At 31.5% G+C, this 14,800-nt stretch overlaps 1 protein-coding gene across 1 annotated transcript; it reads right to left on the bottom strand.

Moving 5' to 3' along the window:
* Positions 1–942: 942 nt before the first annotated feature.
* Positions 943–1,494, bottom strand: LOC115884170. The gene has a single exon (XM_030902671.1). The coding sequence runs from the start codon at positions 1,492–1,494 to the stop codon at positions 943–945; it is 552 nt and encodes a 183-aa protein (XP_030758531.1).
* Positions 1,495–14,800: the final 13,306 nt, after the last annotated feature.

The following is a 14,800-nucleotide window of genomic DNA, read 5'->3' as shown; positions in this document are numbered from 1 at the left end:
AATATTTAAATGTTGAATAACCTTTTGTGCCATTTTGCAAGCAACTACGCAGCACACAGCTCAAGTCTCGGCAGTGTTACCTGCCTAATTGACGCCACTCACGACTTTTAACAAAGTAAATTAGAAATACATTCGCCTTTTTTATTAATACTCCTTATGAAAATACAACAACCATACGCTTTTTGACTCGCATCACTGAACCCATGCAACTCTATAATATCATAATTCAAATACATTGCTCTTCTAAGGATTTCTAAATCATTCAGGTAAGTTTAATTATTTTTAAATGTCAACCAATCTGACTTAATAGAACCAGGTATTTCATCTTCCCGTCCTATCTTTGTCTCCCATAGTTTTTGCATTAATAGCTTACCCACTATAATAATCGGATTTACAAGACCTAACGGATCGTAAATCTGCGAAATCATTGATAAAATACTACGCTTATTTATTACATTATATTCTCTAATATTGACTGAAAATTGAATGGTATCTAAGCAAGCATTCCAAAGAACACCTAAAGTTTTACTTGACTCAGTTTCCCCAAATGTCATTACTTTTGAACCAATCTCTTCGTTTATTCTAAATTTTTCACATAGATTTTTCTTGTTACAGAGCCACTTTCGTAATTCAAATCCAGCCCCTGCCAAAATATTAGATACCTCACATTATAATTTTAGTAATTCCATTTCGCTATCAGCGCCCTCTATGTAATCATCCATGTAAAATGACTTAAGAATCGAATCACTTGCTTCTGGATAGTTTGTTGAGTTTTCTTTGGCTAATTGCCACAAACAACGCACCGCAAGATAGGGAGCAGACGCCGTACCGTACGTCACTGTATTAAGTTTATAAATCTTGACTTCTTCAGATGCATCAGACCTCCAGAAAATTTGCTGCAAACTTCTATTATTCTCATTCGCTGAAATCATACGATACATTTTACGCGGATACGTCCGCGGTCATAACATATTCGGATACGTCCGCGGTCATAACATATTCATACTTCCTAAATCTTAATATAATTGCTAATAACTCGTCTTGAAGAGTAGGACCACAATATTGAATGTCATTAAGTGAAAGACCTGACTTAGTTTTCATTGAAGCGTTGAATACCACACGCACTTTAGTGGTCACACTTTCGTCACGTACCATAGTATGATGCGGCAAAAAATATGAAACAGTATTATCAAATTCACCTTCTTTCACTTCAGTCATGTGACCCATGCTTAAATATTCATTCTTGAACTTAATATATTCCCTTTTTAACTCTGGCTTCCTTTCTAACCTAACTCCCTGGGAATAAAAATATTCCAAAGCCCTCTCCCTAGAATCTCCTAATTTCTTAATACTCTCTTTAAACGGTATGGAAACAAAATTTCCCTCTTGAATTCTTTGAAAATTTTTAGTAAAATGATCTTCACAAAATCTATCACTTTCACTCAAAACTTTATCTAAACCTATCTCTTCGATTTCCCAAAAACTTGTGATCATTTTATCCAAAGACGAACCTACCACCGTATTATTAATTTCTGTAAACCTAAACCTATAACATCGCCTACCATTCCGAATCCCAAACGGGTCTCTGTATAATACTTTTCGATTTTTCATTACGTAATTTTCCTCGTATAAAAGGTCCCAAAACACGGCGGACCCAAATTTAAATGTATTCGACTATTATTAATACCGTATTTATGATATTATCTTTAGCAATTATTTTAACATGCATGTTGTTTATAAATGGTGGGCCATAAATATTAAACCCACCCATTTGTTAACATTTAATCTGGAATCACATTTATTTACAAAGTACCACAAGCTGGTTTAGCTATTTGTGCATTTTGGATCACATAAATTTAACCGTAGTATTTATTCTTAAACTATACAGGGTGAGCCTTAAATAAGTGCAAATATTTTCAGGGATGGTAGATCTCGATAAAAGAAACATATTTTCTCTTTGTCGTTTTTTAAATAAGTCCAAAATAATTGAGTTATTTTACTTTGAAAATTTCCAAAAAATATGTTTTTTGCTTAAATTTTGAGAACCACTGGATCTTTTCTGGACTTTCTTTCTTGCAAATTTAATCTACTACCTATGTTGTTATATTATTAAGAAATTATCTTTTTTAACTAAAAACTAAAAAAAAATCCAAACATTTTTTTCAAAAAATTCCAAGTTTTCAATTTTTTTTTTCGCATATAAAACCTTATAATCGTGTTTCTGGGGTCGAAATATGCTACCACTAAAAATTTGAAGAAATTAAAATAAAATTAAAAGAGTTTGTCATGAACAAGTTTTTTATTAGATATTGCTATGTATTATTATTTAATATATTATACCGGGTGCGTCTCAAAACTGGCTCACCCCTATAACTTTTTTATTTTTTTAGTTAACATAAACGAGATTTGGTATGTTAGTATATGACATAAATTAGAATTGATTGATTTATTAAATTGTTTTCGGTCACTTCCTTACTTCAGTTTCACCGGAAATGACTACAACTTTTCATTTTTAAATGGCACTACTTTTTTACTTTATTCGATAGAAAATAGCACTATGAATAGAATGATATATCATATGTCAACTTGAAATAAAAATAAATAAAATTTGACTCGAGATACCAAGTGCGTGGTATCAAATTATTCGTAAAAAAATGCTTTTTCACAATATGCTAATGAACCACGGTCGTTCCATTTGAAAAAAACTGAGATATTATTAAAAATACGATTTGAGCATTTTCTAGCTGGCCACGACAAGACATTAAAAACATTAGAGGATTCAATCTATTTTTCCAAGGCTCCTTGATTAAGAATTGGTGTTTTTAACATAGCCATGGCACTCTAGATTGAAATTTAAAATACGATATTTTAAAAAGCCAGAATGTCAAAAGAAGATATGATATGTCATTCTATTCAGATTGTCATTTTCTATCGAATAAAGTTAAAAAATACGGGGAGTGCCATTTAAAAATCAAAAGTTGTAGTCATTTCCGGTGAAACAGGAAGTGACCAAAAACAATTGAATACGTCAATCAATCCTAATTTTGTCACATATTAACGTACCAAGTCTCGTTATTTTATCAGGAAAAATAAAACAGTTATAGGTGTGAGTTACTGTATTCATAGGTGTAATTCACTTTTGAGACACACCCGGTATATTCTTATTATATCTAAGCTACTTAGCTTAGATAAAAAGGCTAATTTATAACTAAATAATTAAAGATTTACTTAAAAAGGCTAATTTATAACTAAATAAGCATTTTAACAATCCTACTCTAAATGTATTTTTTCTTATTGTATAAGTAGTACGAGAGTTTCTCAAAATGTCAATAATAAAAAAGTGTTTCCTCTTGTAAAGACAATCTGGAGACATACTGTATAAGCTCAACAGTTTCAGGATTTAGATTAGTTCACACTTGATAACGGTCAGTGATACTTCTGACCGAAACGTTGTGTAAAGTAAAATAAATAAAGACAATGAAAGTCCCAAAATCCTTTTAATATCAATATTTCTGTTTTACGTTATGTGAAGGACCGCTGCACTTGATCATGTAATAGTGTCTTATTATTTCATTTTGTGGAAATCTTGATCTGTGAAATCTCTGAAGAAAATTATTTTAAGGTTGGAGCTTTAAAATAATGAACAGCTTCAAGACCTGGTACATATATTATATTTTCTTTTGCATCTTTGTAAAAAATAAAGTAAGATATTTTCAATAGGGGGACTGCTTTTTACAATAGACATCTTGAATGAACCAGTAATAAAGCGATTCAGTTAACTTATGACGTAGAGGTAAAGTTAAAGTGCATAGAGCCCATATCCACTTTCTAAACAGAGTTTGTAACGTTCAAATGGGAGAGAGCCAAGTCAACAAATTCGACTCGAGAAACACGAAGAGCGTGAAACTGTGTCAAACGGAGAACTCTATCTCGCGAACTAATTTGATTATGATTACTGCTTAGAGTTTTAATTGCTTTACTAAATTCGAGGTTGCAGATGTGTTAAATTAATGACTGGAATAACACGAACATTATTTTGAAGATGTACTAATAGATCAATTAATTGTTTTAAAAAAAATCTTAAGGTGTTACTTTTTACCACACTGTCTAATACACATACAAAATTCAGTTTTTTAGTATTTGGAGTAATTATTATTAACCAACGCAAACAGTCAATTAATGTAGATTGAATACTTGAATCATATTAATTGGTCCTCTTTAACAAATATTTAAAAAGTGTTTTCGACAGTATTATATACTCTTAAAAAATTTGTTACATCTTTAAAAATAATCTAAAATGTCAATATTCCATGGGTATATTGATAAATATGGTCTAAATTATAAGAAAATGCATTTTCTACGAAAACTTGAAGGGATAGGTAAAAAATGGTTTAATACAATTTGATAGACAATTAAATTGTGCATCTGATTCTCATAAAATATGCAGGGTGTTCAATATAAATTAAACAAGTTATTGCCATTTAAAGCTAGTAATTATTTAAAATAAATTTTAGACACTCTGTACTGTTTGACAAGCGGATCTGAAGCTACGGAAGGAATGTGAGAAAAAAAAATCGATATTGCCACGTTTATCTATAAAATTACAAAATTGCCAGACATGAACTATAAATTTAATATATTTTTATTATATATAATGTGTTTATCATATATATTCTGAGGTATATCACTAAGGAATTTTAACGTAGTTCATATTGTTGGATATGTTTTATTTAATAACTTATTTCTTTCATTCTGTATAATCTGCTTACTACGAAAGGTGAAGATATATCAAGGACATCATTGACAAACCGGCATCGCCGCGCATGGCCGCCTATTCATCGAACATAATTGGCGTGAGTACGTCACAGGATTTGTTACCACGCGGTTGCTATGGCTTTTACGCCTTTCCTATTCGCTAGCCTTATCCCCAACTTCACGGTCGCTTCTGAAAAGAGTGGAAATATTGAATACTATTGAAATATCCAGTGGCGGTGTCATTCTTTTGATCATTATTACTTTCTTTCGTTATTTTATACCGGTTATCCTAAACTTTATTCCTATATTTTTCTTATATTTAATAGTTAAGTTGTGTTTTATTGTTTTGTTATCTTGTTGTAATGTTTTTCGTTCGTAGTTTTTAATTATAAGTTTGATCGTATATTTGTGTTTTAAAATGAATAAATTTGTTAAGGGTAAGACGCTACATAGCCAGGATAAGAGAAATAATAGCTAATTTATATAGGTAAGTAGAATAATAATAATATAATTATTAGAATATTAAAATTAAATTTGGCTAAAATGAAAAGCACCCCCACATTTTACCTAAATATTTTAGCTAAATTAAATAAATGTAAATAAACGTGGATGAAAACTCCTTTGATTTAGGTATTTCGTTGTGTTCATAATAGGGTTTGCGACGAAGAAGCTACAGATACTTCGCTTAAGTTGCCGCTTAAACGTAAACTTAAGCGGATATCTCTTTATACCGGAGTCAGCGTATCGGCTATAAAAAAATTCACACAGAAGATAAAAAAAGACTGGAAACTAACCCCGATAAAATGATATCCAGCCCTGGAAAGAAACGGCCACGTGAGACTGCTGTTGAAAAGCTCGACTTTGATTTCCAAGTGGTCAGGAATTTGATAAATAGATTTTATCTCAAATTCAAAGTCATCTCCACAATTAGAAAGCTTTTGCAAAAATTGCAGGAAGAATTGAATTTTCCTTTAAAAAGTGCTGGCGGAGCGATACCTACTGGTGTGTAAAATTATGTTTTGTTTGCGCTTCCAAAGTTAACTATTTTCAAGATTTTTTTTTTTGCTGGAAATAGTTATATCTAAAATAATGTATTATAGAAAAAAATATAGTTAGTACAGATATATAAATAAATATACCTCAAGACTCAGTCTTGATCATCTGCTGATGATGTTAACATGGTTAGCGAAACGTGCGTCCAGTGTAAAAGTAAAAGTGTTTTGGTGTATTGTGCTGATTTAGTGTTTTATTTTGATGTGTAACACGAGAGGTTCCAACCCCCAGCTGTAATTATTTCTTCCATTATATTAACAACACATAATAATAAAATTATTCAAAATATTTAAGGGAGCTTTAATAAAAGCTTTTAGTGTTTATCTGCTAACTCAACAGTAACGATTCAAACAGGATAAAGTTTTTTGAAAAAAAATATTAATCTAAATATTATATTTATGATACACATTATTTCCATAAAACACCGTACGCCCATGCCTATTTTATGAATGAAATTGGGCGTGTTTTGTTTACAACTGCGTTCCCCTGCCGATACCCCGTAGCTACATGTCCGTTGGTCACACTATATAAGGTAGTATAATTTTTATTATTGCAGCAGAAAACTTAGTAAATAGAAATACTTCAGTACAATGTTTGGTTTTAAGAACTTAAATACGTCTAGAGAAATGAAGCATTAAAATTATTACTGTATTTTGACAAAAACTTAAATATATCAAAAATGGTAAGATTAAAATGAGATAAACCTTAATTTATTATTTTCTTTAACTAATCTTTATTTTAGTAGTAGAAACTGAAAATGTAATAATATACAGGATGTTCCATATAAAAAATACAACTTTGATATTTTTTATTTATTTGGGACACTCTGTATCTGGAAAAAATATTTTTAAATTGTGGCTCTAATGGTCCTTCAACGAACCCAAAACTAACAATTTGCAAAAACTTAATCCTTTAGCTACAATACTCCGTGTCGTATGTGGTAAACAGCCCTGTATAATAATAAATGTACCCAACATTAATTAATTTGATTATACAACTCTATGTATATTTTCCTATACAGGGTGTCCCAGAAATAAGTGCAAATATTTTAACTGGTAGTATAGTTCAACCCCAGAAACATGCCTATGAGGTTTTTTCATGAAAAAAAAAAAAAATTTGAAATTCGGAATTTTTTGAAATTTTTTTGGAATTTTTAATTTTTATTTAAAAACATAATTTCTTGATAATATGGCAACATAGGTAGTAGATTAAATTTACAAGAAAGAAAATCCACAAAAATTCAGTGGTTCTCAAAATTTAAGCAAAAATATTTTTTTGAAATTTTCAAAGTTTGGACTTATTTGAAAAACGATAAAGAGAAAATATATTTTTATCGAGATCCACCCCTTAAAATATTTGCACTTATTTCTGGGACACCCTGTATAGAAGGATGTGATTAATAAGTGATACTCATTTAAGTGATGGTGGTAATCATTTAAGTGATAATGATTTAATGGTGATAATCATTTAAGTGATTGGTGGCCATATTGTAATTGTCATTTTTTGAAATATTAGTTCAGAAGTCATTTTTCTGTCAGTTCCACAAAATATCCCGTTAATTCTTATTACAAAATAGCAAAATAAGAAGGATATAGGTATGTACTTTATTTCGTTGTATAATCTTTTGAATACAACTCGATGTTACGGGATTACCTAATTCTTTTGCCTGACACTCAATGCAATAACGGCAACACTACTTCTCCTTCGAGTCGAGTCGTAGTGTTGTGAGCCGGGTAACAGATTTCGTGTCAGATAAAAGTATTATTCGGTAATCCCGAAACATCTTGTGGTATTACATTTCATAACGATATGTTAATTTTATTATTATCAAACCAACTGCAATTTGATGACTATGTTACATTATCAGCAGATTAATACTACCAATTTATGGTTAATTTTTCTATTAATCAAGAAATTACAAAGCTTTTTTTGCTGATTTTTTTACAACATTTTTAAAAGTGTAGCTCAAACCTTTTCCTGACGCTTATCACTCATTCATTACATTTTTAGAACAACAAGATTAACCAAAAAATTTGTTTAAACAGTATAAAAAATCAAGGGACATTCACGTGGGGGCAAGAGTATAAAAATAATTCGCGTTTTTAGTCTCCATCCAAAAAAAACATAAGAGGGGCTCTAATGGAAACATATTTGCTTTTTGCCAGAAAATAAAAGGATTACTTTAACCTACAGGTAAAACCCATAAATCATGCGGGAAAGTTTTCGATGAAAATAAAGGAAAAAATCAGCCGGGTAGGAAAAAACGGCCAAATTTAATCTTCGGGGGCCAATAATTGTGTAGGCAGCTATTTTCGTTAAAACTTGCAAAAATGATGTATATTGTCGACCCATATTAATAAGAAGCAAACAGAAAAAATATTTGTTTAAATTTCTAGTTCAGCGCCTACATTTATTTTTGGGCTTTTATAATTATTTTTTTAATAATTTATTTTTTGCCATTTTATAGTACTTAAAAATTTGTTGTTTTAGATAAATAATATTTCCCAATTCTTTTGCTAGTACTAATTGAGAATAATTTTAAAAGAACAGAGCAGGGTCGGACTGGACATATAGTCAGGGTGGCAATTAATTAACGTATCTGTTTTGAAAAAACGTTCTCAATAATCTCAAAAAAGTGTTCTTGACTAGTTGAATTTAAATATTTTAAATAGTTTTTTTCTTTATTCTTTGTTTTTTTTTTGCTTCCGACGCGACGACGGAAAGAGATTAACTTTCCGAAACGTTAAGCATTTTTTTGTTCTAACTTCTGACAAGTAGTTTCCATTTGGGATTACCGTAGAAGTGTTTACATAAAATAACTATTTTGTTTTGTAGATTTTCTTGCAGTGGCGAAATACCCATATAGGATTTTTTGGAGAGATGAATCCGCCACATAAGTATAGACATTTTTTAGTTCATTATTTATTCTTAAATACACGAAAAAATAAATTGTAATAAACCCCACTATTGTAGAAACTACTGACGAATTTTGCGTCTAAAATTGTACTAGACGTCACGTTGTAGCTTTTATTTCTATCACAAGATCTCCAAAATTGTTAAATATGCTTGATTTTATACGACAATAACGAACAAGTGTCGTGGCAACTCTCACAATTTGTATCAGAGAATATTCAGATTGTACTTGTTGAAACTTAAATGAAAATCATTATTGCAAATTGTAGCACTGCTAACTATTTTGTTGATACAATTTGCTGTTACTAGGCACTATTGTAAACTGAGATGGGGAAGAATAATAACTAACTAATACAACAATTAATTGTGTGTCATATGTTTACAAAAATCTAAGTACAATCTGTGGTGCAATGTTGTATTTTTTTCGTTTTATAATTTTTTCAGTATAGAAATGAAACGGAAAAAAGTGACGGTAATATTCTAAGGTTATTCCCAAAACTTTTTTTTGGATCAACAATATTTACAGTTGCATTGCATTACGGGTAGTTTCTGATTTCAAATACTAACAAATCAATATATTGAATAACTGACCAAAACCTAAGGAAAAAAATCCACCCGGGCCCCTCTGCCACAGTCCGACTCTGTAACAGAGAATATATTTAAGTATCAATTGAACGACTGAAAAAACAATGTTGTAAAACAGTGTGTGTGCACTATGTTTGAAAAAGTGACATAATGCTGTTTTAATATAAATATTAAAAGCAAAATAAAAACACTAAATCACACCAAAACACTTTTACTTTTACACTGGACGCGCGTTTCGCTAACCATGTTAGCATCATCAGCAGATGATTATAAACTGAAGTTTGTGATGATTATAAACTGAAGTGTATTGTGGTGATTTAGTGTTTTTATTTTGCTGTTTAACACCAAAGGTTCCAACCCTCAACTGTAATATAAATATTATTTTTAATTTACTTTTGTAATCTGTACAGAGTCAAATTGGACGCTTTTAAGGAAAAACACCTTTTTCTATAGGAGATAAACAAAAACTAATGTCGGTGTCTGGAGTTCACTTTTTATCAAAAACATGATGGTGAAAACCAAGAACGGTAAACTAATAGGATTGCTCATCCTCATAAGACGTACGTTCGCCTCTTCCCGCGCTTCAGCTGACAGTTGTGACGTCATTGTAGTCCTTGTCATGATAGTGTGTATTATTAGTTGCCTATAGTAAACTTATAAAAATAACAGCTGAGAAATTTTTAGTTAATTATTTAGTCAATTTTAAATGTGAAAAAGGTGTTTTTAAAGTTTTTAGAGCTATAGAGTGTATAAATACGTTCATTTTGTGTTGTGGATTCTGACAAAGTGCTTATTAAGTACCTACGATATTGTTTATTAATTATTTTACAGCAAAACATGGAAGTACTCTAAAAGGAATGCCGGCAAAAGGTGATGCTCGGAACTGCTGTTCTTAAAACTGCATTATCCGAGTATTTAATACGATTTATACAGTTAATTTTCTATACTGCATACATATAAGGTGTTTAAATAAATAAACTAAATAATGAACGTTTTGCATCCGGCAACCGATAATGCACGTGTGTGTATTATTGGTTGCCGGATAAGGACTAATAACCATGACAAGGACTACAATGACGTCACAAAGCGAGGAGTTTTCGCATGCACCTGGCACACTTTTGGCTGAATGAGCAGTCCTATTAGGTTTTTGTTCTTGGGTGAAAACCGCATATCGATATCTGTTACCGTTTCGGAGTTACGGGGTGTTTTTCAAAAATGGGCATTTTCAACAAATCGCTGTTCATTTTGAAATTTTGTATTTTTATAAAAATATTTCCAAAGCACTTTTTTACGTAGAATTTAATGGTTTAAGTATATTTTTTTAAATTAATAATTTAAGAGTTATCAATAGAAAATTTGATTTTTTATATGGGACGACCCCTATATTTTTATTTCATTGAAAATAAAATAAATTGAAAAGAATTTAAACTATCTTTCCAAAAATAACTTGATATTTTGCTCGATTCCACTTCGAGGTATACAGAGTTTTTAAAGATTCGCTTTGAATAAGTAGGCTTTGAACGGCGCCGGCTGTAATGCAAAAAAAAATCTAGCTGTGAGTAGTAATTAAAACAAAAATAATATTTGCAATGAGAGATGCAGAATTTTATAACAATTTAAACTATACTTAAGAACATCAACATATTTAAACTATATCTAATAACAATAAAAATAAATAGCAAACCATGACATGCGATTTTGCTACGAGTGTTCGACATATCGACCGTCTTCTGTTATGGACGGGACCGTTTTTGAACATTTCGCGACGAATTCATTAACTCAGTGGGGGTGAAAGATACCCTCGCATAACCGCTAAGTATTTCTAATTCTTGTCTATATTATACGGCAATTTAAAAATAAGAACCTTTATTCTTCCGCAAAGATAAAAACCATAAGCGCCAAGTCCGGCGGCCTCGGTGGCCAACGGCTGCGATTTTGGTTGGTTATCGATGTGCGGTTTTCACCGTCATGTTTTTGATAAAAATTAAGCTCCAGACATCGATATTAGTTTTTGTCTATCTCCTATAGAAAAAGGTGTTTTCCCTTAAAAGCGTCCAATTTGACCGACTCTGTACAGATTACAGGAATAAATTGAAAATAATGCTTATATTAAAACAGCATTATGTCACTTTTTCAAACATAGTGCACACACTGTTTTTCAACATTGTTTTTTAGTCGTTCAATTGATACAAATATATTCTCTGTTACAGGGTCGGACTGAGCGGAGAGGAGCCCGGGTGAAATTTTTTTGGTCGATTGTTCCCTACATTGAGTTGTTAGTATTTGAAATCAGGAAACTACCTCTAGTGCAATGCAAAAAATGTAAATATTGTTAATAAAGAAATGTGTGAAGCACACGAAACGTACAGCGTGTTTGACGGAACATACAACCTCACCACAAAAAGTCATTTTACTCCTAATAAAATAATATACTATTTGTATAATACAATAAAATTAAAATTGTTTTGTTGTAGAAAACTCAACCCCAGACAAAATGTAATATAAAATGTATCAACTAAATTTCATTAAGTTTGTCCACTTTGATAAAATGCTGGTTTATTTAGTAGCTCTATTAAAAAGATTTTTAAACTACCCTGAAATTTAATTTCAACACTGTTACACAAACGGCACGTCCAACACAATGCGAAACAAAAATTTAATTATCTCCATAGCACTGACATTCAATTTTTCAATTCTCTATTTAACCACCTGATGCTTCTATTCTTTCTTAAGAGTACGCTGTAAAAGACATCTAGAAATATATAATAAGTTTGAATCCTTAGAACTGTATAAAGAATTTTCAATAAGGAATGATTAAAATTGTCTTCGATTTTCTTGAAGACTACTTAAAATATTATTATGTATTTTCTTATGCCTTGAACGTTAAATATTTTTAAAAGTTTGAGAGCATAGATTTAAAACCAAGCTATTAATTTCTAAATTAACTATTGTAACCACTTTTTATGAGTTCATCTAATTTAGTACTCTGCAAAAAGAAATATAAATTGGTCAAAATAAATAGATGCAAATTATCTTCAAAGTGGAAATTTAGCCGCTAGCCCTTTTACCAGGTCCTTAATTATTATTATTACCATCCTTATTATTATTACCATCCTTAATTGTAGCATATATTTTAGTTAGAAGGTGATCTCTCTCTAATCTTGGTATTCTAGTTCTCTTTTCGGGCTTTCCATTCTTCAGCAGCTGGTGGGCAATCTGGTTAGGTTTGATGTTACCGATTTGTTTCCCTTCAATTGGGACACCTTCAATTTTTTTTAGGAAATTCCATGCGATCTTACTACTGTGAGTCATATCAATTTGCAATATCTTGTCTATCCATCTTTGCTGTCGGGAATTACTCAGTTCTTGCATTAACATTGAGCCATATTCTAGCGTGACTAAAATGATCCTTCTCAAAGAGTTCTTTGTACCTGGTTAACAGTTCTCTAGAGTCGTTAGAAAGACACGGAATGTATTGTTCTCTGCAACCCCTTGGTATTGTAGGTCTTGAGACTAGCCTCACTAAATCAATAAATCGTTCGTAGTTCTTTGGTATGGGCTATTCTATTCTATTCTATTCTATGGGCTCCAGTTCACTAATAGCTGAATCCGATTCACTAGAGAAATTCTGCCAGTTGGCTTTTTTAAAATTAAACCGACGCCTAAATGGAATATTTAGTGATCTGACGGCTGCGTCTACGTCAATTCCTATTGGTTTGTGCTGAGTTTTAGGGACGGGATGCTAGACTCTTTTAATACACTGCCCTTCCAATGTGAGGCTAGTAAAACATATATCGGGGTTATATCTATATTTCCAGATGTTGCTGTGAAAAGAATGTGGGAGTTTGGTATCGTGTATAAGGGTAAGATAACATGATTTTACCCATTCTTCGGTTCGTGTCGTAATCTGTATATTCTCAGGCTGGGCTATAGCTATTAAAGTCACCCAAGACGAATTTAACCTTCTGAGAATCGAAATTCAATGGTGGTGTAAAGATAAAAGTTTCTGCCGGGGGCTTGTAGACGGTGTGATTGACAGTGTAATTTTCAATTTCCACTGTTAATATTTCGATGTTATTTGTGTTTGCTGACCCAACTGATGTAATTGCTTTGTCAGGTTTGACAAAGATTGCACTCCCATATTTGTTATGAGGCAGTTCAATGGCCAGTCGCATGCCAGGGATATTAGGTGGTTTTTGTGTGTGGTCCCTGTGTCTCTCCTGAATATACAGTACATCGCATTTATTAATTCTGCAAAAATCAGATAATAATTCCTGTTTGCTATTCGTAATACCCTCTATATTTATCGTCAAGGTCGGTTCTGAGAAGAACCCTAGATGATTATTTCTCATGTTGGTTCGTACACTTCGGTCCGGTGGTGGAAGGACTGGCCGTCTAAAACAAGACATTTCCAGGGGACGCCAACAGTAGTATTTTTTTTGCTAATTTTGATACACTATAGTAATCGTGGAGGCTTCCCCCACATATTAAAGAAAAACTTTAAAATATCAAACAAATTTAAAAATGTCACTCTTCTCTTAATTTTTTTTGTGTGAAGGATGTCGAAGATTCATCACTGTAGTAGAGATATCAAAAATAAGCTTCATTCCCATAACTATATTGTGTCGCTAGAGATGCTCTAAAGAGCTAAAATGGGATTTGTACACAATGCAAAAAATTATCAATTATATATTTTGTCTTTAGACTGTCGCCAGAATCACGTTTTTGAACTCTGTGATACAGCATATAATATTCTACACATTTGTTCTTATAATTATATTCTACTACCGATGTTGCCACGTTTTCAAGATATTAAAATGTTTTAATTCAAAATTTCACCTAAATGGTAGATATATAATACACGCCACCCAAAGGGTATTGCAAGGGCGCGTTTCTTATTTAATGATGTTTGCTAGTAGCGCTGTAATCCCACACAATAAATAGAAAAAGCTCACTTCTAATATTTAAATAGGATATTGTGTTATTATGTCATTACTTACTATATGCTTAACGTACAAGTCCTTTCTTATCTGTACATAACACAGAATATGGCAAACCAATATCTTCCCATTTTCTTAAACACTCACGAAACGTACGAATTTACTAACAAAATCTATCTTGGAAAATCGCCTACTTTAAGATTATTGCACCTTTTTTATGTCAGTATATGATATGGGTAAAAGTTTGCTTTTGTTGGCTTATAGTAATAGAGACTTGACTCTTGACTGATATATCTACTTGGAATCTTCGTTAAAACAATTTTTTTTTCAAATTATAAATACAAATGAATTGTATCAACTTAAACACACTTTGAAACAGATTATTTCAAAACGGTAACATTCTGTGGTCTGTAGTTTCAGCTGTTTTACAGGTTTTACTTGTTTTGTCCTACAACAGGGGCGCTGTCGGGGGTAGTGCGGTACCGAATTTATTAGATTAAAAAATTCCTGTCGATAACCAGTAATTATATAACGTGGCGTGATACAGTTTGTTT

Source organism: Sitophilus oryzae, unplaced genomic scaffold, assembly GCF_002938485.1.
Source record: "Sitophilus oryzae breed Bouriz unplaced genomic scaffold, Soryzae_2.0 scaffold_2024_pilon_pilon, whole genome shotgun sequence".
Taxonomy (NCBI): Eukaryota; Metazoa; Arthropoda; class Insecta; order Coleoptera; family Curculionidae; genus Sitophilus; species Sitophilus oryzae.
Note: the sequence above shows the minus strand (reverse complement) of the source record. Positions and strands in the feature narration are given on the sequence as shown.

Excerpts from the sequence above, each read along its gene's own strand:
- LOC115884170 (XM_030902671.1), bottom strand. The coding sequence starts at position 1,494 with ATGATCACAAGTTTTTGGGAAATCGAAGAGATAGGTTTAGATAAAGTT.